The 25,810-nt window shown below is 48.0% G+C and overlaps 1 protein-coding gene across 13 annotated transcripts in view; it reads right to left on the bottom strand.

Annotated features, from left to right (window-relative positions):
- Nucleotides 1-25,810, bottom strand: part of LOC106581813 (plakophilin-4) — a 116,423-nt gene that overhangs the window by 37,433 nt on the left and 53,180 nt on the right. For 7 of the 13 annotated variants that reach the window (XM_045704450.1, XM_045704451.1, XM_045704446.1 and 4 more), the window contains 5 exons: nt 18,102-18,136; nt 14,962-15,093; nt 14,368-14,570; nt 13,381-13,957; nt 10,108-10,134 (listed from right to left, as the gene is read on the bottom strand). In XM_045704450.1, coding sequence (XP_045560406.1) covers nt 10,108-10,134; nt 13,381-13,957; nt 14,368-14,570; nt 14,962-15,093; nt 18,102-18,136 — 974 coding nt within the window. The remainder of the gene's footprint in view (nt 1-10,107; nt 10,135-13,380; nt 13,958-14,367; nt 14,571-14,961; nt 15,094-18,101; nt 18,137-25,810) is intronic. The other 6 variants (XM_045704449.1, XM_045704454.1, XM_014164171.2 and 3 more) reach the window with 4 other exon arrangements.

Genomic DNA, 25,810 nt, shown 5'->3' with positions numbered 1-25,810 from the left:
AGTTGCCTTCCCCATTCTCAGGCTTTGTAGTGAGAGAGAAGATATATAGGCTAGTAGAACAAGGCTGAGCCAGAAAAAGTCAGAATGTGGCCAAGCTTGTTTCTGGAAATGGAGAGGGGGGGGTTCTCTTCACTATAAGCTCATCTACCAGGGGAAACCCCACTGAGGTCAGTCAAATTACAAATTCACACCAGAATAATTACTATGACGATAGTATTTGGGGGGAGTCGCAGCGCAGCATGGCTGACCAGCTGACTGACACGAGGGCCGGTCGGTCCAAATGTGGAACAATTCCCAGCGTCCCAAATGGCACCCTATTCTCTTCACAGTGCACTACTTTTGACTGGAAATCAAAAAAAAATGTAAAAGTAGTGGACTATACAGGGAATAGGGTACCATTTGGGACACATATCAAGCCTGCAGCAATTATGAAGCATATGCTGCTCTGTATCCCCACGTATAAATCCGAAGCTCCAGGGCCAAGACGCTAACGCCACGATACTCTCCCATCCCCTCAGCTTCAGGCAAATGGGTCCCACTCACATGGCTCCTGTGGATGTTACGTGTGACATAAGCTCGCACCAAGGGGTCTTAACCCCCCCTCAACCCGACTCCCCCAGGCCCGGTGCGAGAGAGACCGCAGTGGCCGACTCACTCACTGCACACGTCACTCGCGTCAATAGAGCGGGCGCCGGTCCAACACCGCCCGGCGAGCTGAGGCGCCAAAGCTGCTCAACACTGACGCTGTCATGCGTTAACGAAACGAATTAGGGATTCTTATCGGAGTTCAAGACAGCGAAAAGGAATGAATAAATATGAAATATATACACGTCTTTCTCCAGGAGAGTTGAAGCCCAGTGAGGCAGCTAGATATATATGCACTCAGTGGCAGCACACTGTTCTCCTCCGCCTCAGAAACAGGACCAAATAAACATGACCTCTGGAGCATCCGCAGTGTGCCTTCAGCTGTGGAGAGAGAGACCCGGGGGGGGGGTGATGCAACAGCGAGACCCCTGATAACATCCAGCTTCGCACACTAACTAATGAACAGGCTAAACGACAAGCCAGTGGAGAATAAACCCTATTCAAACAGTTTACTGGGCGACATGGAAAGCATAGCTAATGCCATCCACTAAAACGGTATTTCCCCGTGGGTAAGAGGTAGTGACATCTATTGCATAGCTTCAGAGAGGATGGGAAGGGAAAAGACTAAGGCTACACAATGCCGCTAACTTTCTAAAAAATTCCCAGGTTTTCCCTTCCTGATTCCGGGAAACTTCTAACTGGGATTTCCGGGAAAACCTGTGAATTTGGGGGAAATTACAGGACATTTCCAGCCCTAGGTGGGACTTGTCATTGGCGAGGTTAATGTGTGCTGATGTGGCGACACGCCCAGCAGTGGCTCAGGCAGTCAATCTGCAGCGCTTCAGACAAAGGTGTTCCTTCCGTCTGGCAGTAAATCGCTTCGGCTTCTCTTGTTTAAATGTTGCCGACTAGAGAAGGGGAATATCAATGAGCCGGTGTAGGACACCACATCACAGCCTGCCACAGCCCAATAATCAGCTAAACCCATCAAACATAAGGAAGGCTTTCAGTAGAACTGTAGCTGGAGAGAAGGAGAGAGGGAGGAGAGGAAGAAGTCTCCCAGAGACAGGAGCATCCATGCATAACCGTCCCGCACGGCTCTGCAGGCTCTCTCTCTCTCCCTCTCCCTTCATCTCTCTCTCTCTCTCTCTCTCTTTCCCGCTCCCTAACGGCACCATTATAAACCTTAGCACACCGATCCCCTCCGCCTTCCCTGGTGAAATGTGGCGTTCAGGTTCGGAAGCAGCTTCAAATTGTCTCTGAAAATAATATATGACTGTCCGTGATGAACATTCATGGCGTGTTATACTTGTTTAAATGCTGCCTTAAACTCCTCCTGTGGCCCTAACAGATTGCACTTGGCAGAGGCCAGACATACTGTAGGGAGATGGTGGTTTGGCACACTGACTCCGCAGAAACAAACATTTAAATGGATGCAGCTGACTTACATTCCTGGTCCAAAATAATTCTCAAAACCTTTTCCCAACAAGGGAGTAAGAAAAGCAAAATCCATGAAAACAATCTGTTCCGCTCCCAAGAAGAAGATTACACAAGTATGAAAAGCTGGACGCTTTAACTCCACACCAGTGTTTCCGTAAACCAAAGTGTTTACGTCAGGCGTGGGCTGAGCACCCCACCTGCATAGAGGCTGTTGATCGCCATTTCCCTTTGCTCTCCTCCAGTGCTCTGAAATGGACATCGGGCATAATGGCCAAGGGGCGATTTGTCTTCATCTTCCAATTTTCATCAGGAGAGAGGAGAAATGACTTCCTGCCAACGCTGCAGCAGGTGGGGGAGGAGGAGGGGAGACCAGGGAGGGGGTGGATCGTGGTCTGGCTCTGGCCAGAGACAGAGACGGAGAGAGGGCTGCAGCCTGCAGACTTCAGGCCGGGCTCAGGTTTCAACTTTCAGGTAGAATTTGTCAACTGAATGCAAATGAGCGCGGGCGTGTGAACATCCACATCCCTTTCACTGCTACTGCAGACATAATCCACAGGGCACACAGGCAGTCCTGGCCCAGATGACCGCAGGAGAGAAACTGTGCCATGCACATATATAATTTTGGATTGGAGATGCTTAATGTGAGTCTGGAAGGAGAGTTTACAGTCCAGCCAGACACCTAGGTATTTGTAGTTGTCCATATATTCTAAGTCAGAACCGCCCAGAGTAGTGATGCTGGACAGGCAGGCAGGTGTGGGTAGCAATCGGTTGAAGAGCATGCATTTAGTTTTACATGCATTTAAGAGCAGTTGGAGGCCACGGAAGGAGAGTTGTATGGCACGTTTGGAGGTTTGTTAGCACAGTGTCCAAAGAAGGGTCAGATGTATACAGAATGGTCTCATCTGTGCAGAGGTGGATCAGAGAGTCACCAGCAGCAAGAGCGACATCATTGATGTATACAGAGAAAAGAGTCGGGCCCGAGAATTAAACTCTGTGGCACCCCCATAGAGACTGCCAGAGGTCCGGACAACAGGCCCTCCGATTTGACACACTGAACTCTAAGAGAAGTAGTTGGTGAACCAGGCGAGGCAATCATTTGAGAAACCAAGGCTATTGAGTCAACGGTAAGAATGCGGTGATTGACAGAGTCGAAAGCCTTGGCCAGGTCGATGAAGACGGCTGCACAGTACTGTCTTTTATCAATGGCGGTTATGATATCATTTAGGACCATGAGCATGGCTGAGGTGAACCCATGACCAGCTCGGAAACCAGATTGCATAGTGGAGAAGGTACGGTGGGATTCGAAGTGGTTGGTGATCTGTTTGTTAACTTGATTTAGAAGAAGATTTTAGAAAGGCAGGGCAGGATGGATATAGGTTTGTAACAGTTTGGGTCTAGAGTGTCTCCCCCTTTGAAGAGGCTGATGACCTCGGCAGCTTTCCAATCTTTGGGGATCTCAAATGATAAGAGAGGTTGAACAGGATAGTAATAGGGGTTGCAACAATTTTAGAAAGAGAGAGACCTGACCAACAGATTGTCTAGCCCAGCTGATTTGTAGGGATCCAGATTTTGCAGCTCTTTCAGAACATCAGCTGTCTGGATTTGGGTGAAGGAGAAGCGGGGGGTTGCAGAGCTGATGGCCGGGGTAGGGGTGGCCAGGTGGAAAGCATGGCCAGCCGTTGAAAAATGCTTATTGGAATTGTCGATTATCATAGATTTATCGGTGGTGACAGTGTTTCCTAGCCTCAGTGCAGTGGGCAGCTGGGAGGAGGTGCTCTTATTCTCCATGGACTTTACAGTGTCCCCAAACTTTTTGGAATTAGTGCTACAGGATGCACATTTCTGTTTGAAAAATGTAGCCTTAGCTTTCCTAACTGACTGTGTATTTTGGTTCCTGACTTCCCTGAAAAGTTGCACATCGTGGGTGCAATTTGATGCTAATGCAGTACGCCACAGGAATGTTTTTGTGCTGGTCAAGGGCAGTCAAGTCTGGGGTGAACCAGACTTAGTTCTACATTTTTTTGAAAGGGGCATGCTTATTTAAGATGGTAAGGAAAGCACTGATAAAGAATAACCAGGCATCCTCTACTGATGGGATGAGGTCAATATCCTTCCAGGATACCTGGGCCAGGTCGATTAGAAAGGCCTGCCCGCTGAAGTGTTTTAGGGAGCGTTTGACAGTGATGAGGGGTGGTCGTTTGACCGCGGACCCATTACGGATGCAGGCAATGAGGCAGTGATCGCTGAGATCCTGGTTGAAGACAGCAGAGGTGTATTTAGAGGACAAGTTGGTCAGGATGATATCTATGAGGGTCTTCCCTGTGGCTCAGTTGGTAGAGCATGGTGTGTGCAACGCCAGGGTTGTGGGTTCGATTCCCACGGGGGGGGGGGCCAGTACAAACAAAACAAAAAAAATTCATGAAATGTATGCATTCACTACTGTAAGTTGCTCTGGATAAGAGCGTCTACTAAAATGTAATGTAAATGTGCTCTTGATTACGGATTTAGGGTTGAACCTGTTAGGTTCCTTGATAATTTGTGTGAGATTTAGGGCATCAAGCTTAGATTGTACTGTTAGGTGACCTAAACTTACAAACTCTGAAGATAGATGGGGGGCAATCAATTCACATATGGTGTCCAGGGGGCTGAGGGGGGTCTATAACAAGCGGCAACGGTGAGAGACTTATTTCTGGAAAGGTGAATTTTTAAAAGTAGAAGCTTGAATTGTTTGGGCAAGGACCTGGATAGCATGACAGAACTCTGCAGGCTATCTCTGCAATAGATTGCAACTCTGCCCCCTTTGGCAGTTCTATCTTGTCGGAAAATGTTGTAGTTGGGGATGGACATTTCAGAATCTTTGGTAGCCTTCCTAAGCCAGGATTCAGACACAGCTAGGACACAATAAAACAATAATACCTAACCTAAACAGCAGTAGACAAGGCATATTGACATGAGGGAGAGGCATGTGTAGCCGAGTGATCCAATGAGCAGCAATAGGTGTGTCTGGGAGCCGTTCGGTAATCGCTACTACGCTAGGCGAGCTGGAGACACGGCGATTCAGAAAGCTAGCGGGCCGGGGATAGCAGATGGGTCTTCAGCAATGTCACAACGGAAAAGCCTGTTGAAACCTCCTCAGATGATTACATTGGCAGACCAATCATGATGGATCGGCAGGACTCCGTGTCGGCAATAAAGGGTCCAGGCAAATTGGCAAAAGAGGTATTGTAGCCAGGGGCGAAAATCTGATATCAACTTTGGAGGGGACAATTACATGAAATTTTCTCAAGAGCAATTCCTGAGGGGGACACCAAAAGTAGTGCTGTAACACATAGCCTACATTGTAATATGGTAAATGTATATTGAGGAACCAAAGAAATAAGGTGTTTGCCGTACTCCTAACTACCGGTACCCAAAACTACACAACTAATCACAACAGCAATACCATTGCCTTTAACAAATCTTAGTTCAGTCACCAGTTTAAGTTGAGAGTGGGGGTATCCATGGCATTTTCCAATTATGTTCCTATTTTACAAGTCAAAAAAATTGAGAACCTTTCATAATGTTGCCAAAGACTCAACAAACTTACCTGAGACTCCCTGTCTCTGCCAGTCTGTCCCTGCATATCTGTCCCCAACTCTGCCATCTGTTTCCTGCTCTGCCTAATGACATCATTGTGAAACATTTCCATTAGAATTTCATTTCTTTCTTATGAACATTTTATCAACTAGTCTTTGAGATATTAGGCTACTAGGGTTCTTACTTTGCATTTTGGTGTACTGAAAAATACTCTGATGTCCGTCTTTTATTTTTCTGCCATTTTTCTACCTGGCTGGCTGGCTGGCTACACACACACACACACACACACACACAGTGTGTAGGTTATTTACAGTAGGAGATGGGCTTCTACCATCTTATCTTTTATCATTCTATTTGGGCTTCGATCTAAAAGGTAGCTAGCAAATGTGAAACGGATTAAAATGACAAGAGTTGACAGCTGTATGAGTTCACCATTTACACAACATATGCTGCAACCTTTTGTAATTTTAATAGTTTGTTTCATATTGGCTGGCTTCCAACAATAGCTGAATTTGCAAAGCTAGCGAGCACCAATTCCGTTTCAGTGGTGTTTGCTATAATCTTTGCTACCCGGGGTTAAATAAAGGTGAAATAAAATAAATAAATAAAAGTTCCCTTGCGACAATTTAGCTTTTGTAACGAGACCATTAAATATATTTAAGACAATGGTAGAAGAGAGTGTAGTTCTGTTCAGTTTGGACTTCAGTTTATCGCTAACCTTATCACAGGGACTTTGAAGCACTAATTTACATCATCTGCATGCTGATCTTGGAATAAATTGACGATAGCAAAGATTCCATCTTTGACGAGGCCACATAAATGGAATAGGTACTAGCTAGCTTAATAGTTAATATTTGCGCGCTAGCTCTGCATATTCAGCTAGTGTGTGTGCGCGATTGACTGGATTAACCTCACGTCACGTCACATCACGGTGGTCGTGTCCCCCCCGTCCCCCCAGGATTTCCGCCCCTGATTGTAGCCCAAGAATTAGCTGGTAGACCTCTTTGGCTAGCCGGGAGATGGGCCTAGCTCAAGGCTAGCTCAAGGATAACTGGTGCTTGCTTCGGGACAGAGACGTTAGCCAGGAGTAGCAACTCAGGTTGCAGCTAGCTAGCTGCGATGATCCGGTGCTGTGGTAGAGAAAAAGCAGTCCGCTATGCTCTGGGTTGATATCGCGCTGTGCAGACTGGCAGGTATTGACCGAGCTGAGGCTGGCTGGTGTCCGAGTTAACGGTGATGACCGCTAGCAGTGGCTAACTGACTACTAGCTAGCAGCTAGTTAGCTGGCTAGCTTCTGATGAGGTTTCCGGTTCTAAAGTATAAAAATAGCAGATCCGTACCACATTGAGTGAGGCGGGTTGCAGGAAAGTATATTCATTCCGTAGATGGAAAGTGAGATTAAAATATATACGAAATATATAAAAAAAACAGAGGAAAACAACTATTTACATGGGACAAGACAAGAGAAACACGTCCGACTGCTACGCCATCTTGGTTTCAGTATAAGTCAACTCTGGGACCTGTCTATATAAGGTCCCACATATTTTTGCACGTCAGAGCAAAAACCAAGCCAGATCAAAGGAATTGTCTGTAGAGCTCCAAGACAGGATTGTGTCAAGGCACAGATCTGGGGATGGGTACCCTAATGGAAGGTCCCCAAAGAACACAGTGGCCGTAGTAGGCCGTCATTGTAAATAAGAATTTGTTTTTAACTGACTTGCTTAGTTAAATAAAGGTTCAAATAAATAAAACATTTGATATTTCAGTTGTTATTTTTTACATTTGGGGTTAGGGTTAAACAAAACATACATATAATAATACAGTAGAACAAAAGAAAACAAAAAGTCTATATAGAGTGAGTGCAAATGAGGTAAGTTAAGGCAATAAAATAGGCCATGGTGGTGAAGTAATTACAATATAGCAATTAAACACTGGAATGGTAGATGTGCAGAAGATGAATGTGCAAGTAGAGATACTGGGGTGCAAAGGAGCAAAATAAATAAATAAATACAGTATGGGGATGAGGTAGGTAGATGGGCTGTTTACAGATGGGCTATGTACAGGTGCAGTGATCTGTGAGCTGCTCTGACAGCTGGTGCTTAAAGCTAGTGAGGGAGTTATGAGTCTCCAGCTTCAGAGATTTTTGCAGTTCGTTCCAGTCATTGGCAGCAGAGAACTGGAAGGAAAGGCGTCCAAATGAGTAATTGGCTTTGGGGGTGACCAGTGAGATATACCTGCTGGAGCGCATGCTACGAGTGGGTGCTGCTATGGTGACCAGTGAGCTGAGATAAGGCGGGGCTTTACCTAGCAGAGACTTGTAGATGACCTGTAGCCAGTGGGTTTGGCGACGAGTATGAAGCGAGGGCCAACCAACGAGAGCGTACAGGTCGCAATGGTGGGTAGTGTATGGGGCTTTGGTGACAAAACGGATGGCACTGTGATAGACTGCATCCAGTTTGTTGAGTAGAGTGTTGGAGGCTATTTTATAGATGACATCACCGAAGTCGAGGATCGGTAGGATAGTCAGTTTTACGAGGGTGTGTTTGGCAGCATGAGTGAAGGATGCTTTGTTGCGATATAGGAAGCCAATCTAGATTTAATTTTGGATTGGAGATGCTTAATGTGAGTCTGGAAGGAGAGTTTACAGTCTAACCAGACACCCAGGTATTTGTAGTTGTCCACGTATTCTAAGTCAGAGCCGTCCAGAGTAGTGATGCTGGACGGGCGAGCAGGTGCGGGCAGTGATCGATTGAATAGCATGCATTTAGTTTTACATGCGTTTAAGAGCAGTTGGAGGCCACGGAAGGAGAGTTGTATGGCATTGAAGCTCGTCTGGAGGTTAGTTAACACAGTGTCCAAAGAGGGGCCAGAAGTATACAGAACGGTGTCGTCTGCGTAGTGTCTAGATTGATGAGGGAAAAAAACTATTTACCGTAAATTCCGGACTATAAGCCGCAACTTTTTTCCCAGCTTTGAACCTCACGGCTTAAACAATGACGTGGCTAATATATGGATTTTTCCCGCTTTAAAAATTTTTTACTCCAAAAAAACACATTCTGTGACGTGCTCAGTTTTTTGGCAGCATGAAGCTTTCATTAGACCAATGAAATTGCCGAACGGGTTAAGGTCAAACAACTTTTTTGTTTACTGTTTAGATTAAATCGAGCGCTCTCAAACTTCCCATCATTCTGATTACGGTAGTCATTTTGTCACCCTCATCATGGCAAAGACACTGAGAAATGCATATGATGCAGCTTTCAAGTTGAAGGCGATTGATCTGGCTGTTGGAAAAGGAAATAGAGCTGCTGCACGGGAGCTTGGTCTTAATGAGTCGATGATAAGACGTTGGAAACAGCAGCGTGAGGAATTGACTCAGTGCAAAAAGACAACTAAAGCTTACTGCTAATTTTTTATTTTTTGTTACAAGCCGTGTTTCGTTAAAGCCTATTTATTTTTGTTACAAGCCGTGTTTTGTTAAAGCCTGTGTAAAGTTAATTTGTTTCAATGTACCGGTAGGCACCTGCGGCTTATAGACGTGCGGCTTATTTATGTTCAAAATAATATATATTTTTTTAATTGCGGCTTATATTCAGGTGCGCTTAATAGTCCGGAAATTACGGTAGTCAATTTTAGAATAAGGCAGTAACATAATAAAATGGTTATGGGTTTGGGACAGAGGTTTGGGACAGAGCAGATAGCCGATTTAGACAAGAGCTATTGGGCTTGACTGGCCAAAGAGACCAATCTGTTTGCAGACTTTGCACCTTTGAGAAAGAGGTTTAAAAAGCCATTTGTGTCTGGGAGAGAGATCATCAGTCACCATATGTGGATTATGGCCATCAGCACGAGAGAGAGAGAGAGAGAGAGAGAGAGAGAGAGAGAGAGAGAGAGAGAGAGAGAGAGAGAGAGAGAGAGAGAGAGAGAGAGAGAGAGAGAGAGAGAGAGAGAGAGAGAGAGAGAGAGAGAGAGAGAGAGAGAGAGAGAGAGAGAGAGAGAGAGAGAGAGAGAGAGAGAGCGAGAGAGAGAGACACACACTGGACAATACAGTGATATAATGGCCTAGTGGAGATTATTATTCTTGGGCCATGATTTACAAAAGTTCAAGAAAGTAATGGGAAAGAAATGGGAAAAGCACAGACTTACTTGGTCCGGAAATGATAACTGTACACTTGAAGGCATTTCTCCATAGCCATTTTAACTTCTGCCCTATGTGAATGGGGTTTTAATGCTTGTAAAAGGAAATAGGTTGAAAATGACGATCATGCTACGAACAGAAAGGTGACACGCGTCGTCCCCACAGAAAAGAAAAAAAACATACATGCCATGCTCGGACACTAATGTAGGGAGAAGTTGCCCCTAGACGCTGATCTTGGGTCAGTTTGGCATTTTCCCCACTAATGGTTGTCATGACAGGAAGCTGGTCCTAGATCTGTACCGAGGGGAAACTTCACCCCGGAACCAAGCACATTATGAAGGGAGGGCAACATGACGAAGTTAACAATTCACCTTGAAGGTCATTATCGACCAGGATGTCTGTAGATATCCAATGGCAGCAGGAAAAGTTGGTCAAAAGAAAAACCACACATAGCAACCTTTTCATGATAAAAACATGGAGAAATATTGCTACTATCTGGGACTAAAGGCTATGTATTGCCAGGGACCTCACGAGATGTATTGTGATTCTCGCGATTCTATATGTTTTGCAGTTCGAAGCTCTGATTCTATTTGCGAGGGACAAGAGGGACGAGAGCAGGAGAGCATTAGCTCACGGTTTAAAAAGAAGATGAACAAGCTATAGGATGAAAAATACCAGAGCATTGGCACAGGTACGAAAAAAAAAACGCGTTTATACTCGGAGTCAAGTATAAATGTCCAAATATATACTGTATATCGTCCAAAATAAAATCGGGATACGTAACTGTTTAGTTTTTTTTCTCCCATCACTAATGGGACAGCTGAAATAATAAAAAGTAACACAAAGTCATATGAATATTCGTTTAAAAGACGGGCACCATAGACCGTATATAAATGACGGCAGGCACTCAGAAAGTTGAGATAGGCCTTGTATCAGAAATTGGCTGCATGCATTCTATATTCATCTGCAAAGCCGTCCATTATGAAAACAGGAATCATTTGTAACCCCTTCTTTTATAATCCCTGTGCCTTGGAATAGCAGCCATTTTCATAATCTACCTACATGCTTATCTCCAGTAGATACCTAAAGCAGCAAAACGAGGAGTACTCAGGTCAAAAGGAAGAGGACAAACGAACATTACTCTTACTGAACTGATAAACTGCTGGCCCACAATAGCAGAGAATCAGGTTCCACTCTCTTCGAACAGCCCAGAGAACCAATGTATGCTTGGTTTCTAGCTTTGAGTGGAACACTCTAATCCAGGGCTCTCCAACCCTGTTCCTGGAGCGCTGTCCTCCTGTAGGTTCTCGCTCCAACCCCAGTTGTAACTAATCTGGTTCAGTTTAGGTGCTAGATTAGGGTTGAAGTGAAAATGTACAGAATGGTAGCTTTCCAGAAACAGGGTTGGAGAACCCTGCATTAAACCGCTGTGTTTCATACAAGAATGCCTCAAAATATCAGAAATTATTCTGGAGTGGAAAACATATCCTTAATGGCACCCTATTCCCTATATAGTGCACTACTTTCAATCAGGGCCCATAGGGCTCTAGTCAGAAGTAATGGAATATGTAGGGAATAGGGTGCCATTTGGGCCGTACTCTTATTACACTTTCTGAAGTTGCTGGGCCTTGTTTCCCATACTGCTTTGTACCAGGAAGAGAATCCCCCTAGTGTGAGAAAATTATAGAACATAATTTCATTTAAACTGTTTTGCACCACAGGGATCTTTTCTTCCAAAGAGGAACAAAAACTCGAAAGAAAAATGTCTGATAACACGCACTACACAACCCTCGCGTCTCCAGCTCATTTCTGATGCAGCGGAGGAAGTAAAGCCTCGGCAGCAACAGAGGACAATCATTCTAGAACTCTTCTAGCCTTCCTTCTACAGACTCCCTGTCAAGCAGCTAGTATTTACGGGGGTTTGAAATGTCAAGTCAGACTCCTCTGGCTGACAACCGCGACGAGAAATTACAACAGATCTATCAATCAGCACACAACATATGAATTACTTAGTGGAGCTGTCACCCAGAACACACTGATTCATCTCAGGGGGAGGGCAGGCAGGCAGGCAGGCAGGCAGGCAGGCAGGCAGGCAGGCAGGCAGGCAGGCAGGCAGGCAGGCAGGCAGGCAGGCAGGCAGGCTGGCTGGCACCCTTCTTCATTTTAAATGAACTTGACAGGAGAAACAAAATCTAACTTGACTTTAACGCGCGTATCTTATTTATGCACTTGGGATAAAATCGTACACAAAACAACAAGGTCGAAACAACAGCTTTGTCTTTGGTATGTCAAGACGTTATTTCCAGTCTATTTTCTAGCACCTCTAGCTCTAGGAGTTTTTCCCCAATGGATGGAAGACTATTTGCATGCCTTCTAGTGCAATGGCAGTATATCTAACTGTGCGAGTGGATGGATGGACCGTGCCAAACCCTCTGGCGTTTCCCTTCAAACAGTGGCCTGTGGTTTATGACGCGAGTCTACATGAGAGAGAGAGAGAGAGAGAGAGAGAGAGAGAGAGAGAGAGAGAGAGAGAGAGAGAGAGAGAGAGGCCTTGGCCCATGCCACAGACTGACATGGCCCGCGTCCCGAATGGTACCTTATCTCCCCCATATAGTGCGCCACTTTGGACCAGAGGTTGACCAGGTTCCATAGTGATCTGGTCAGAAGTAGAGCACTATGTAAGGAACAGGGTGCTGTTTCCTGGGCTGTGTGCAGTGTCTCACTGTGTGCTGCAGCATGCCAATGGAAAAGCATTGACGGCAGCGCCACAGACTGGAGTGGAGAGGACCTTAACGTACTCATTGTCAGAACAGCCTCAATTCTCCGGGGAACGGACTCTGCAAGGTGTCAAAAGCGTGTTGACTCCAATGGCTCCCACAGTTGTGTCAAGTTGGTTGTATGTCCTTTGGGTGGTGGACCATTCTTGACACCAGTGGAGGCTGATGAGGGAGGACGGCTCATAATAATGGCTGGAACGGAGCGAACAGAATGGTATCAGACGCCTGGAAACCATGGAAACCATGTGTTTGATGTTATTGATACCATTCCACCAATTCCGCTCCAGCCATCCAGCCATTACCACGAGCCCATCCTCCACAATTAAGGTGCCACCAAGTGTGAAAAACCCAGCAGCGTTGCAGATCTTAACACAAACCGGTGCGCCTGGCACCTGCTACCATACAACCGTTCAAAAGCACTTAAATATTTTGTCTTGCCCATTCACTCTCTGAATGGCACACATACACTATCCATGTCTCAATTGTCTCAAGGCTTAAAAATCCTTCTTTAACCTGTCTCCTCCCCTTCATCTACACTGATGGTGGATTTAACAAGTGACATCAATAAGGGATCATAGCTTTCATCTGGATTCACCTGGTCAGTCTATGTCATGGAACGAACAGGTGTTCCTAATGTTTTGTTCACTCAGTGCATATAGTGCACTACTTTTGACCAGCGCCCTGTTTCAAAAGTAGTGCACTGGATAGGCAATAGGGTACAATTTGGGACGCACCCATTATCTCCTGCCGTGTGGAGGCATGCATGTATCATCTGTGGGGAGAGTAGACACTCGGAGAGAGTGAGCACACCCAATCTAGATAGCCTTCTGGGTATTTGTGTACAAAGGGGAAGGCATAAGAACGGACCTGTGAGGTTGTCAGGCCGTGGGATCATCCTCTCGTAGACGTCATAGCTCTGGGCTCCGTAAGGGTCTGAGTCGTGGTGGATCAACGAGCGAGGCAAGGTGGAGCCGTAGTGCTGTAGTGCTGGGGCTGGGCCGTAGTGCTGGGGCTGGGCCGTCATGCTGGAGCGCACCGGAGACGCCGACGACCCCACCGGCTGCTGGGTGAGGGGGCCGTCCACCATCGTTAAGGGGGACCCCATGCGCCCCGATGCCGACCCCAGGTAGGGCGAGGTGGCGCGGCTGGCGCTGCCCGAGCGGGAGTTGGCGCTGCCCATGCGGCGCAGGGCGGCGGGGGAGCTCCTCTGGGTGTTGTAAGGGGAGCCGGCGCGCTGCGCCGAGGGCAGGGTGGTGGAGAAGATACTGGACAGGGGCTTGGGCTCCGTCACGATGGGGGAACCGTAGTTGCTACCCATGGTGGCCCTCAGGGAGCCGCGAGAAGGGGACACACTGCTGCCGTAGGCCGGGGACTGGGTCCGGGAGGGCACCGAGCTCACCCTCCTCATGGCTCGGCCCGGCGCTGCGGCGGTTAACATCGGAGCCTGCCAGGACGGACAAGGAGAAAGTACTGAGCAACCCCCACACGTTTTAACGTCACGTTTAATAGAGGCCTAAAATCTTTTTACGGTGATCTCCATTAGACATTCAACAAATATCTATGTCTATATATATCTATATATATCTATATATATCTATATCTATGTCTTTTGGGAGTATTCTAGATTCTATTCATCTCTCTAACTTCCCCCTCATCTCCCTGTGACTGTGTGTAGACGACAGTAGCATCTGTGTGCTCAACAGCAGTCAGTGTCTGAGTCACGACCATAGAGATGCACTAGAGAGCTCATCTCCTATCTTTGCCATTTCCGCTTCTGTGATAGCATGCGACCCTCTATCCAACTCTATGGCCGGGACTGCCGCAGACGGTGTGTCCTCTGCGCCGTGTCCGTACCTGGACCTGGGCTTGGCCCTCAGCCCTGGCATTCCTCAGGAGGGTGGAGGTGCCGCCTGTGCCCGGGTACGAGTGCTGCATTCTCAGCTCGGCCTTGGCCAGATTATTCTGGTTCTGGCCGCTGTAGTAGCTGCTGGCATCCTGGTAGCCACTGTCTGAGTACGAGTTCATCTGGGTGGAGCTGCGGGAGTTCCCTGTAGACCCTGAGAGAGAGAAGAGAGGAAAGGAGGGAGAGAGGGACAGAAGGAGAGAGAGAGAAACATAGAGAGGGAGGGGAGAGAGAGGGAGAGCGGAGAGAGACAGTGTGAGTGTCCTCAAAGCACTACATGACCTTTAGCTAGTCCACACAGTGCTAATGACCTCACACAGTGGCTGTTTTCACCTCCCTACCCTCCACGCTGTGGCATACACTGACTCATTCAAACTATAGAGAGAGGGAAGGAGGGAGACAGAATGAGAGAGAGAGCAAAAGAAAGAGAGAGAAAGACAGGAGAAAAAAGAGAGAGGGGATGAGAAGAAGCGCGAGAAAAAGAGAGAGAGAGAGAGAGATCGAGCAGCACCACAGTGGAACCAGAGGCGGCATTAGTAACAGACCCTCACTTTCATGAAGCGAGGTCTGCTCTGGGGAGTAGAGGACCACCTGCTCCTGCTCTGTTCTGAGGCGGTAGGTGGGCGACTGAGAGCTGTCCGTCACCCGAGACTTGGACTCCCCTGAGGTCGTGGCATCTGGGAAAGGGAGGACGAAGTCAGTGTTGCCTGTGTGGTCCAGTAGGTAGAGCATGGCAACGTAAGAATTGTGGCTTCAATTGCCAGTGGGGGCCACCCATAGGTATATGTACCAATAGGAAAATGTAGTGTACACTCTGTGTTAAGTCACTTTGGATAAAAACGTCTGCTAAATGGCATATATATAGTGGTATACATATGGAAGAGCAGAAGGCCGTCCAGTTGCAAGAGAGGATAAATAGAAGTTAAAGGATTTCGCTTCAGGGCAATAACATCAATTCCACAACATTCCTTTCACACTCGTGTAAATTCCAAAATTGTTCCATTTTGTTATCATACTAAGACATTTGATGTGCTCCTGATTTGCGGTGCCAGGACACTGATGAAAATGCTTCCTCGAAACGGTTTCCAAACTATAAAGTTTCCCCGGGGTTCCGTCCCAAATGGCACCCTGTTCCCCACGCAGTGCCCTACTTTTCACCAGGGCCCCATAGGGAATAGGGTGCAATTTGGCACACAACCCATGAGAACAGCCAGTGAGGCAACGAGGAGGAAGAATTACACCAGTAATGTCTCTCATAGGCTGCTGCCCAATGTTGCTCCGCAATCAAAATCGAGTTAAGCGCGACAGGTGTGAATGAGCTCCGCTGCGACAGCTGGAACAAATGGGATGCACGCATTGGCAGTGAGCTAGCGAGTCGGATCTGGAGGGAGGGGCCTTGTTGGCTGGCATACATGTACGGATGAGGAGGGAGGCTGAATTTCACGGAGAACGAGACCTCTGTTGTTCCTCTCTGGCGCGGCTGTTTGCACAGATCTGTTAACACAGACGCCTAGCTTGTTTGACAGCCTGACGGCTTGTGCTCCCACTTGTGTCTCAGCCACCCGTTTGTTTGTCGGGGGTCCACCGTCTCTGTTCGACGCCGCCACCTCTAGCCGTACGGATTGGCTGCAACTACGGCGCCTCAATAAATTCTGCTGCTGCAATTATTATAGAGGATGCGGAAATTACCGCTATTTCACCGTGAGCTGCGAGGCGGACACTTAAATCTTTCAAAAAGGCCACGTTCGCCGTGTGACTGAATTCCATGGCGGAAAACGTCATAAAAGAGGAGGATAAAACGAAAATTGTTAAAAGCAGAATTCACAGAACAACAACAACGGGAAATGATCTGACAGGGGTGTCGCTTCTGCCCAAACAGCAGCTGTATTCCCCACAAAAACAACCCGGTGGGAAAGGTCTAGTCCACCCTGGGTTCAACGTGGGTTAAAACGCCGTGGAAACAGCGTTGATTCAACCAGTCTGTGTCCTGTGGGAAGCTTCACACATCCCTCCTGCACCACACAGCATATTAGGAGGAACTTTTCAGACAGTGAACCTTTCTGCCGTTTTATTCGGCATTTCTGCCCTCGGGGCATCTTTACCGAGCACAGAAGCTCTTTGAGAAATGAGACTGTACTCAATGAAAGAGTGTACCCTCCGTCCCTCCTCCTGAATCATGGGATTAAAGTGTGCATCCGTCACAAAGGGCTCTGGTTAAAAGTAGGGAATATACTTTTTATATAGGGAAGTAGGGTGACATTCGGGACACAAACCTGTGAGTGTGCCGCCCCAGTGCTCGAGGTGAACGAAAGCCTATCTTCACAGTAACACTTCCTACTTTAATTGACAGCCTGGTGACTGGCGAATGGGACGTGAGCCCGGGAGGGTAATAAGCAGCCCAGCCAGACATAGTCATTATCCTCTACAGCAGCACACTGCAGCTCATTCCACTGCAATCACACTCTCTCACCCATAACACTTTACGTCTGCGTCCCAAACGGCACCAAATTCCCTATATAGTGCACCACTTTTGACCAGGACCCAGAGAGCCCCCCCCTTAGGGCTCTAGCCAAAAGTGGCGCACTATATTGGGAATAGGGCGCCATTTGGGACGCAGGCCTCCAACTTAACATAATGCAGGGTGGAGGAGTTCCAATCTAAGGAAGACAAAATAACACTCTGTGTATTAACTCACACAATTATGGCTAGACAGTTGATTAAAACGCTGAGCGAACAACAGTTCTCTCTCTCGCTCTCCTCATCCACACAGCCTGTCCCTCACTTAATATCAATAAACATCCGCTGTCATTTCTGCTTCACATTTGGATTAGAAAAACACGTTACCGTGGCTAACGACGTTTTTATCAACCACAATAAGGAAATCAATACTCATCCAAATAGCACGCGCCCCCCAAATGGCACCCTATTCCCTACAATAGGGCACTACTTTTGACCAGAACCTTAATGCATTCTATTCTAGAGAATAGGGTGCCATTTGAAACCCATGTCCTTATTCGTACTGTATCCCTCAGTATAGTTGCTTTTCAGCAACAAACCGACTGGAGCGAGTGAAAAGTTGGAAACCATAGCGGGACAAGCTATATTAACATTCCCAGTGCATATGTACAATCATATCCCCATAGGGTCCCTCTGACAAGATCCGCAATAAAAGATGAATGACGACCGCGCCGATTCACTTAGTTCCATTATACAGCTAATAAGCCATGAAACACATGAGCAAAATGCACTTCATCAATTCCAGCAGCGGCGGCAAAGCGTCTGGGGATCCGTTAAGTGCGTGACAATAAAAACATGTATTTCTTTATTTGTTTGGGGTCATCTCAGGGAGTTGGAGAGGAGGGAAAGTGGGAAGGTATTCAGGTTTGAGAGGGTGGGATTAACGCGAGATAAGGGTTGAATTTGAAATCAGTCAGCAGCAGTACGATATACATTATCTATGGCATGGTATAGTGGTATGCTATTCAATGTTTAAAAAGAATAAGTATGTCTACATATGGTGATTGGTGACATGGGATTGCATCCCAAACGGCACCTGATTCACAAGTGCACTACTTTTGACCAGAGTCCCATAGGGCTTTGGTGAAAAGTAGAGCACTATAAAGGGAATAGGGCACCATTTGGAACAGTGGCATGGTGTAGGTAAGGAAAGGTGAGCAGTCCTTACCTGCAGATCTCCAGGGGAGAGACTTCTCAGACGAGCTGAAAGACAAAAACAGAGAGGAGGAATTAGATAGGATTGACCCCGTTCTGGTTCCGGATCTGGTCTGCGGTCCGCCAGTTGAGTATGCAGGGCCTATTCAATTGTGCTTTAGATAAACGTGTGTCTCAAATGGCACTCTATTCCCTATAGGGCCCATAGGACTCTGGTCAAAAGTAGTGCACTATATAAGAGGATAGGGTGCCATTTGGGACCTGCCCAAACATTCACTATAAAGATTAAAATGGAATGTCCCCTCTTAAGTGTGGATGCAAAAATGGACCGGACGAAACAGAAAGAAAGAGAGAATTGTTATGGCAGTTGTTATGCCTCCATACACATAAGAAGTATACAACCAAAGATGGAAATGAAATTCAAAATGGTTGTTTCTCTGATTCAGAGGGGTTGGTTTAAATGAGGAAGACACATTTCAGTTGAAGGCATTCAGTTGTACAACTGACTAGGTATCCCCCTTTCCTCTCTAGCCTCTCTAGTTGTGAAGGTGATCTTTCCTGCCACGACAGACAGAGTAGGATCATTCTTTTTTCGCTGAGGTTCCCTGAGGTTTGCGACGGTTATTTTTCATCCTCGTCGGTGCTTGAGAAACACACTTTGCGAATAAACGGAAAAGGTCAGGTTTGGCAATTCATCCTGGCTGAGGCTCTGAGGCTGTAGCACAGTGCTGGTACAGTAAATAGAAAACATATTGATCTCGCGGCAAAAATGCCAATGCGCCGCCGAGGATAAAACTTACAGACGGAAGCAGGCAAGCATGACCTGTGTACACACACACACACATCTGGACACACAGGCATGGACGGACGCACACACACACAGATGGATGCAGATACACAGACACGCGCTCACACACACACCACACACACACACACACACACACACACACACACACACACACACACACACACACACACACACATCTGACCGCTCTGATTTACTGCACGTTGAGCGTACACATATTTCTCAGCGATAGAGCAGCTTGGCGGCCGGAGAGAAAGTCCATTTTAAAAACACATCATGGCCCTCAGACAAACACTGAGGCCCAAATGGCACCCTATTCCCTGTGTAGTGCACTACTTTTGATCAGAGCCTGCTGGGATAGCAGAGCCAAATGGGTCTGTAGGCGGAGAGTGTGATGGATGGTGGGGTCAGCCGTGCCCGGTCCTGGATCAGTGGGAAGGTGAGCAGGCAGGCAGCTCAAACTCTTCTGTGAATCCCAAATGGCACCCTATCCCCTATATAGACCACTACCTTGGACCCGGACCTCACTAGACTGGTCAAATGTAGTGCACTATGCAGGGAATAGGGTGCCATTTGGGACGCACTCTCTGTCTGGGAGAGGAATTGTGATTCATTCTTCTCGTCAATGAGAGCGGCCATAACACTAGGCCCAGAGTAGCTCCCCTATTGCAAACCTCAGCCACTTCAACATGATTTTAAGGGAAGACCTCTCAAAAGCACAGAAGAACTAAACTAAAACACACTGTAAAAGGTTGATCTAACAGCTACCTGGACCCAGCCAGCTTCAATTACATAAGAAGATGATCTTTAGCGAAAAGGACATCGTGGTAATTTCTAATGATCAAGTGAAAGAGAAGAATTGTGTGAGCGCTGGACCTTAAAGCAGGGTTCCCACCCCTGTGCTTTCAAATGAAATATCTTAGCGGGTCATTATTGCCATGCTGCCGTTCTCTCGCTGTATCTTTCCATTCGAGGGGATGTTAAATGAGCTTATAGAATAAGGGGAGGGTGATCGGCATGCCAACGAGACGCAGGCAATTAAACGAGGAAGCGAGGAGGTATGCTCCATTGAGCCATGGCAGATGTAGTGGCATAGGCTGCGTCCCATACGCCACTCTATGTCCTTTAAAGAGCATTACCTTTTGAACAGGGTCAGAAGTAGCGCACTATATAGGGAATAGGGTCCCATTTGGGACGCGGACCCAAACTCCTGCTACCATCATACCCAGACCCATCTCACAGTCACAGCCGCCTGGGTGGGTGGAGTAGAGACCCAGGCAGTAAACTACCGATACTCACAAACATTACAAGCAAACCCATCCCTGACAGGAAAACGTCCAGCGCCAGGGTCCGCCCCACCGCCGCCGGTATCGTTTTTGATGACGAAACGGAGGTGAGGAGTGCCGCGCGACGCGCATGTATTTCTTCTTGCAGTAGGCCTACATATTCTGCTTTTCCATGGCAAGTGCAATGATGTCCGAGGGGGAAAAAGAGTGTTTGTTGTTTGCTGTAGCTTCGTCACTGTTTTAATATGTCAAACGGACGTGGCAGTTCCACCATTAATGATTCCAGCTTCAAGCTCACAATCATATCGCTCTGGAGGAGGACTACAATGGGGAAGGGTTTACGTCTTCCATTCCAGTGTAGGGTGAAATAACCCCTAGACAATGATCTTGGGTCAGTTTAGCATTTCCCCACTAATGGTTAAGGTTAGGATTGGGGGAAGGGAAGCTGATCCTAGATCTGTATCTACGGGACACTTTACCCTGGAGCTTCCATTCCCCCAGGTGGGAGGTCTCCTCAACAGTCTCAACCCACTCAGAAAGTCTCGCCGCTGGTCAAGTAGTACCAGCCCAGATGACTGATACCAAGGACCGCTGCAGTCCTGGAGGTGGAAGGAAATTGAATGAGCCTCATCAGAACACTTTAGCATGATGCCACGTCTATTGATGGGCCGGGTGGCCTACTGAGCAAAACGCTGTGACTTTAGGACGAGGGAAATCTCTTCCATTCAGACACAAATCTCCCCAGGATCGCTATCTTGTCCTTTCTTCACAGGCTGTAAAAAGGTGTGAAAATCACTGAGCATGTTTTGTTTTTTACAGGGCTGTGGAGGAGATGCTGGGTCTGTGTTGATCGCAGAGTGGGACGCCAATGACTCTCTCTCCCCCAGACTGATGATGGTGATGGCTTAGCTGTGTAGGCTGCTTCACTACAGACCAGGGAGCAGGGAGCGTTACCCAGCCCTCCTCAGTACAGTACAGGGAGCGTTACCCAGCCCTCCACAGTACAGTACAGGGAGCGTTACCCAGCCCTCCTCAGTCAGTAGTACAGGGAGTGTTACCCAGCCCTCCTCAGTCAGTAGTACAGGGAGCGTTACCTAGCCCTCCTCAGTCAGTAGTACAGGGAGCGTTACCCAGCCCTCCTCAGTACAGTACAGGGAGCGTTACCCAGCCCTCCTCAGTACAGTACAGGGAGCGTTACCCAGCCCTCCACAGTACAGTACAGGGAGCGTTACCCAGCCCTCCACAGTACAGTACAGGGAGCGTTACCCAGCCCTCCACAGTCAGTAGTACAGGGAGTGTTACCCAGCCCTCCTCAGTACAGTACAGGGAGCGTTACCCAGCCCTCCTCAGTACAGTACAGGGAGCGTTACCCAGCCCTCCACAGTACAGTACAGGGAGCGTTACCCAGCCCTCCACAGTACAGTACAGGGAGCGTTACCCAGCCCTCCTCAGTACAGTACAGGGAGCGTTACCCAGCCCTCCTCAGTCAGTAGTACAGGGAGCGTTACCCAGCCCTCCTCAGTACAGTACAGGGAGTGTTACCCAGCCCTCCTCAGTACAGTACAGGGAGCGTTACCCAGCCCTCCTCAGTCAGTAGTACAGGGAGCGTTACCCAGCCCTCCTCAGTACAGTACAGGGAGTGTTACCCAGCCCTCCTCAGTCAGTAGTACAGGGAGCGTTACCCAGCCCTCCTCAGTCAGTAGTACAGGGAGCGTTACCCAGCCCTCCTCAGTACAGTACAGGGAGGCGTTACCCAGCCCTCCTCAGTACAAGTACAGGGAGCGTTACCCAGCCCTCCTCAGTCAGTAGTACAGGGAGCGTTACCCAGCCCTCCTCAGTACAGTACAGGGAGCGTTACCCAGCCCTCCTCAGTCAGTAGTACAGGGAGCGTTACCCAGCCCTCCTCAGTCAGTAGTACAGGGAGCGTTACCCAGCCCTCCTCAGTCAGTAGTACAGGGAGCGTTACCCAGCCCTCCACAGTACAGTACAGGGAGCGTTACCCAGCCCTCCTCAGTCAGTAGTACAGGGAGCGTTACCCAGCCCTCCTCAGTCAGTAGTACAGGGAGCGTTACCCAGCCCTCCTCAGTCAGTAGTACAGGGAGCGTTACCCAGCCCTCCTCAGTCAGTAGTACAGGGAGCGTTACCCAGCCCTCCTCAGTACAGTACAGGGAGCGTTACCCAGCCCTCCTCAGTCAGTAGTACAGGGAGCGTTACCCAGCCCTCCTCAGTCAGTAGTACAGACATTTTTACATTTTACATTTTAGTCATTTAGCAGACGCTCTTATCCAGAGCGACTTACAGTAGTGAATGCATACATTTCATACAACTCATACTTTTTTTTTTTTTTTTTTTCCTGTGCTGGCCCCCCGTGGGAATCGAACCCACAACCCTGGTGTTGCAAACACCATGCTCTACCAACTGAGCTACAGGGAAGGCTTACAGGGAGCGTTACCCAGCCCTCCTCAGTACAGTACAGGGAGCGTTACCCAGCCCTCCTCAGTACAGTACAGGGAGCGTTACCCAGCCCTCCTCAGTACAGTACAGGGAGCGTTACCCAGCCCTCCTCAGTACAGTACAGGGAGCGTTACCCAGCCCTCCACAGTCAGTAGTACAGGGAGCGTTACCCAGCCCTCCTCAGTACAGTACAGGGAGCGTTACCCAGCCCTCCTCAGTACAGTACAGGGAGCGTTACCCAGCCCTCCACAGTCAGTAGTACAGGGAGCGTTACCCAGCCCTCCTCAGTACAGTACAGGGAGCGTTACCCAGCCCTCCTCAGTACAGTACAGGGAGCGTTACCCAGCCCTCCTCAGTACAGTACAGGGAGCGTTACCCAGCCCTCCTCAGTACAGTACAGGGAGCGTTACCCAGCCCTCCTCAGTACAGTACAGGGAGCGTTACCCAGCCCTCCTCAGTCAGTAGTACAGGGAGCGTTACCCAGCCCTCCTCAGTCAGTAGTACAGGGAGCGTTACCCAGCCCTCCTCAGTACAGTACAGGGAGCGTTACCCAGCCCTCCTCAGTACAGTACAGGGAGCGTTACCCAGCCCTCCACAGTCAGTAGTACAGGGAGCGTTACCCAGCCCTCCTCAGTACAGTACAGGGAGCGTTACCCAGCCCTCCACAGTCAGTAGTACAGGGAGCGTTACCCAGCCCTCCTCAGTACAGTACAGGGAGCATTACCCAGTCCTCCTCAGTCAGTAGTACAGGGAGCGTTACCCAGCCCTCCTCAGTACAGTACAGGGAGCGTTACCCAGCCCTCCTCAGTACAGTACAGGGAGCGTTACCCAGCCCTCCACAGTACAGTACAGGGAGCGTTACCCAGCCCTCCACAGTCAGTAGTACAGGGAGCGTTACCCAGCCCTCCTCAGTACAGTACAGGGAGCGTTACCCAGCCCTCCTCAGTCAGTAGTACAGGGAGCGTTACCCAGCCCTCCTCAGTCAGTAGTACAGGGAGCGTTACCCAGCCCTCCTCAGTCAGTAGTACAGGGAGCGTTACCCAGCCCTCCACAGTACAGTACAGGGAGCGTTACCCAGCCCTCCACAGTACAGTACAGGGAGCGTTACCCAGCCCTCCTCAGTCAGTAGTACAGGGAGCGTTACCCAGCCCTCCACAGTACAGGGAGCGTTACCCAGCCCTCCACAGTACAGGGAGCGTTACCCAGCCCTCCTCAGTACAGTACAGGGAGCGTTACCCAGCCCTCCTCAGTCAGTAGTACAGGGAGCGTTACCCAGCCCTCCTCAGTCAGTAGTACAGGGAGCGTTACCCAGCCCTCCTCAGTCAGTAGTACAGGGAGCGTTACCCAGCCCTCCTCAGTACAGTACAGGAGCGTTACCCAGCCCTCCTCAGTCAGTAGTACAGGGAGCGTTACCCAGCCCTCCTCAGTCAGTAGTACAGGGAGCGTTACCCAGCCCTCCTCAGTACAGTACAGGGAGCGTTACCCAGCCCTCCTCAGTCAGTAGTACAGGGAGCGTTACCCAGCCCTCCTCAGTACAGTACAGGGAGCGTTACCCAGCCCTCCTCAGTATAGTACAGGGAGCGTTACCCAGCCCTCCTCAGTCAGTAGTACAGGGAGCGTTACCCAGCCCTCCTCAGTCAGTAGTACAGGGAGCGTTACCCAGCCCTCCTCAGTCAGTAGTACAGGGAGCGTTACCCAGCCCTCCACAGTACAGTACAGGGAGCGTTACCCAGCCCTCCACAGTACAGTACAGGGAGCGTTACCCAGCCCTCCTCAGTCAGTAGTACAGGGAGCGTTACCCAGCCCTCCACAGTACAGTACAGGGAGCGTTACCCAGCCCTCCTCAGTCAGCAGTACAGGGAGCGTTACCCAGCCCTCCTCAGTCAGTAGTACAGGGAGCGTTACCCAGCCCTCCTCAGTCGTAGTACAGGGAGTGTTACCCAGCCCTCCTCAGTCAGTAGTACAGGGAGCGTTACCCAGCCCTCCTCAGTCAGTAGTACAGGGAGTGTTACCCAGCCCTACTCAGTCAGTAGTACAGGGAGCGTTACCCAGCCCTCCTCAGTCAGTAGTACAGGGAGTGTTACCCAGCCCTACTCAGTCAGTCGGGTCATTCCTACAATACGGGGCCTTTTCTGTACGCAGGTAATATTACTTCTTATTTAGTGTAAAATGTAGATCCCAAAAGGATTTCAATTTAAGGTACATTCAAAAATATATATATATTGATCTTGAATGGGAGTTTTTTTTTTTTTAACTCTTTTTTTCAGTGGATGTGTTTTTTCCATGTCCATGGGTGTTATTCATCAACTTCCACAAGACATATAAGGCATAAAATAATAAAATATTTATTCTAGGACTACTATAGTCCTAGTTGTTGTCATCAATAACGCTTTTCCTAGTCATCAATCATCAATAACGCTTTTCCTAGTCATCAATCATCAATAACGTTTTTCCTAGTCATCAATCATCAATAACGTTTTTCCTAGTCATCAATCATCAATAACGTTTTTCCTAGTCATCAATCATCAATAACGTTTTTCCTAGTCATCAATCACGTTTTTCCTAGTCATCAATAACGTTTTTCCTAGTCATCAATCATCAATAACGTTTTTCCTAGTCATCAATAACGTTTTTCCTAGTCATCAATAACGTTTTTCCTAGTCATCAATAACGTTTTTCCTAGTCATCAATCATCAATTTACATTTTTCCTAGTCATCAATAACGTTTTTACTAGTCATCAATCATCAATAACGCTTTTCCTAGTCATCAATCACCAATAACGTTTTTCCTAGTCATCAATCATCAATAAAGTTTTTTTCATGATTATTGTATTCATTATTATTATTTAATTCAAGATGTGATCTGTGTCTCTGATATCGCTCTCCACACTGTAAGTTTGTTGTAATTCTCCATTTAAGAAAACAACCCCTTCCTACAATGACACCACATTCAGGAAGTGTCGACATTTCTTTGGTGGGGAAACAATAGTGCAAAGCTAAATAAATATAAATACTCAGTTGAATCTATTTTTCCACGTTTCATGTCGTCGGTCTGTATGTCACACTTCCATCCTGTTACGCTAAATGATAGAGTAAATTAGCCACGTTTCAAAATGTAAAAATATGTTTGATAGAGAAGTTAAACTCATGTTCAAGTGTTCACCATTATGCTAGCTC

This window comes from Salmo salar, chromosome ssa21 (genome assembly GCF_905237065.1).
Source record: "Salmo salar chromosome ssa21, Ssal_v3.1, whole genome shotgun sequence".
Lineage (NCBI taxonomy): Eukaryota > Metazoa > Chordata > Actinopteri > Salmoniformes > Salmonidae > Salmo > Salmo salar.
This window is presented reverse-complemented; position numbering and strand designations above follow the sequence as displayed.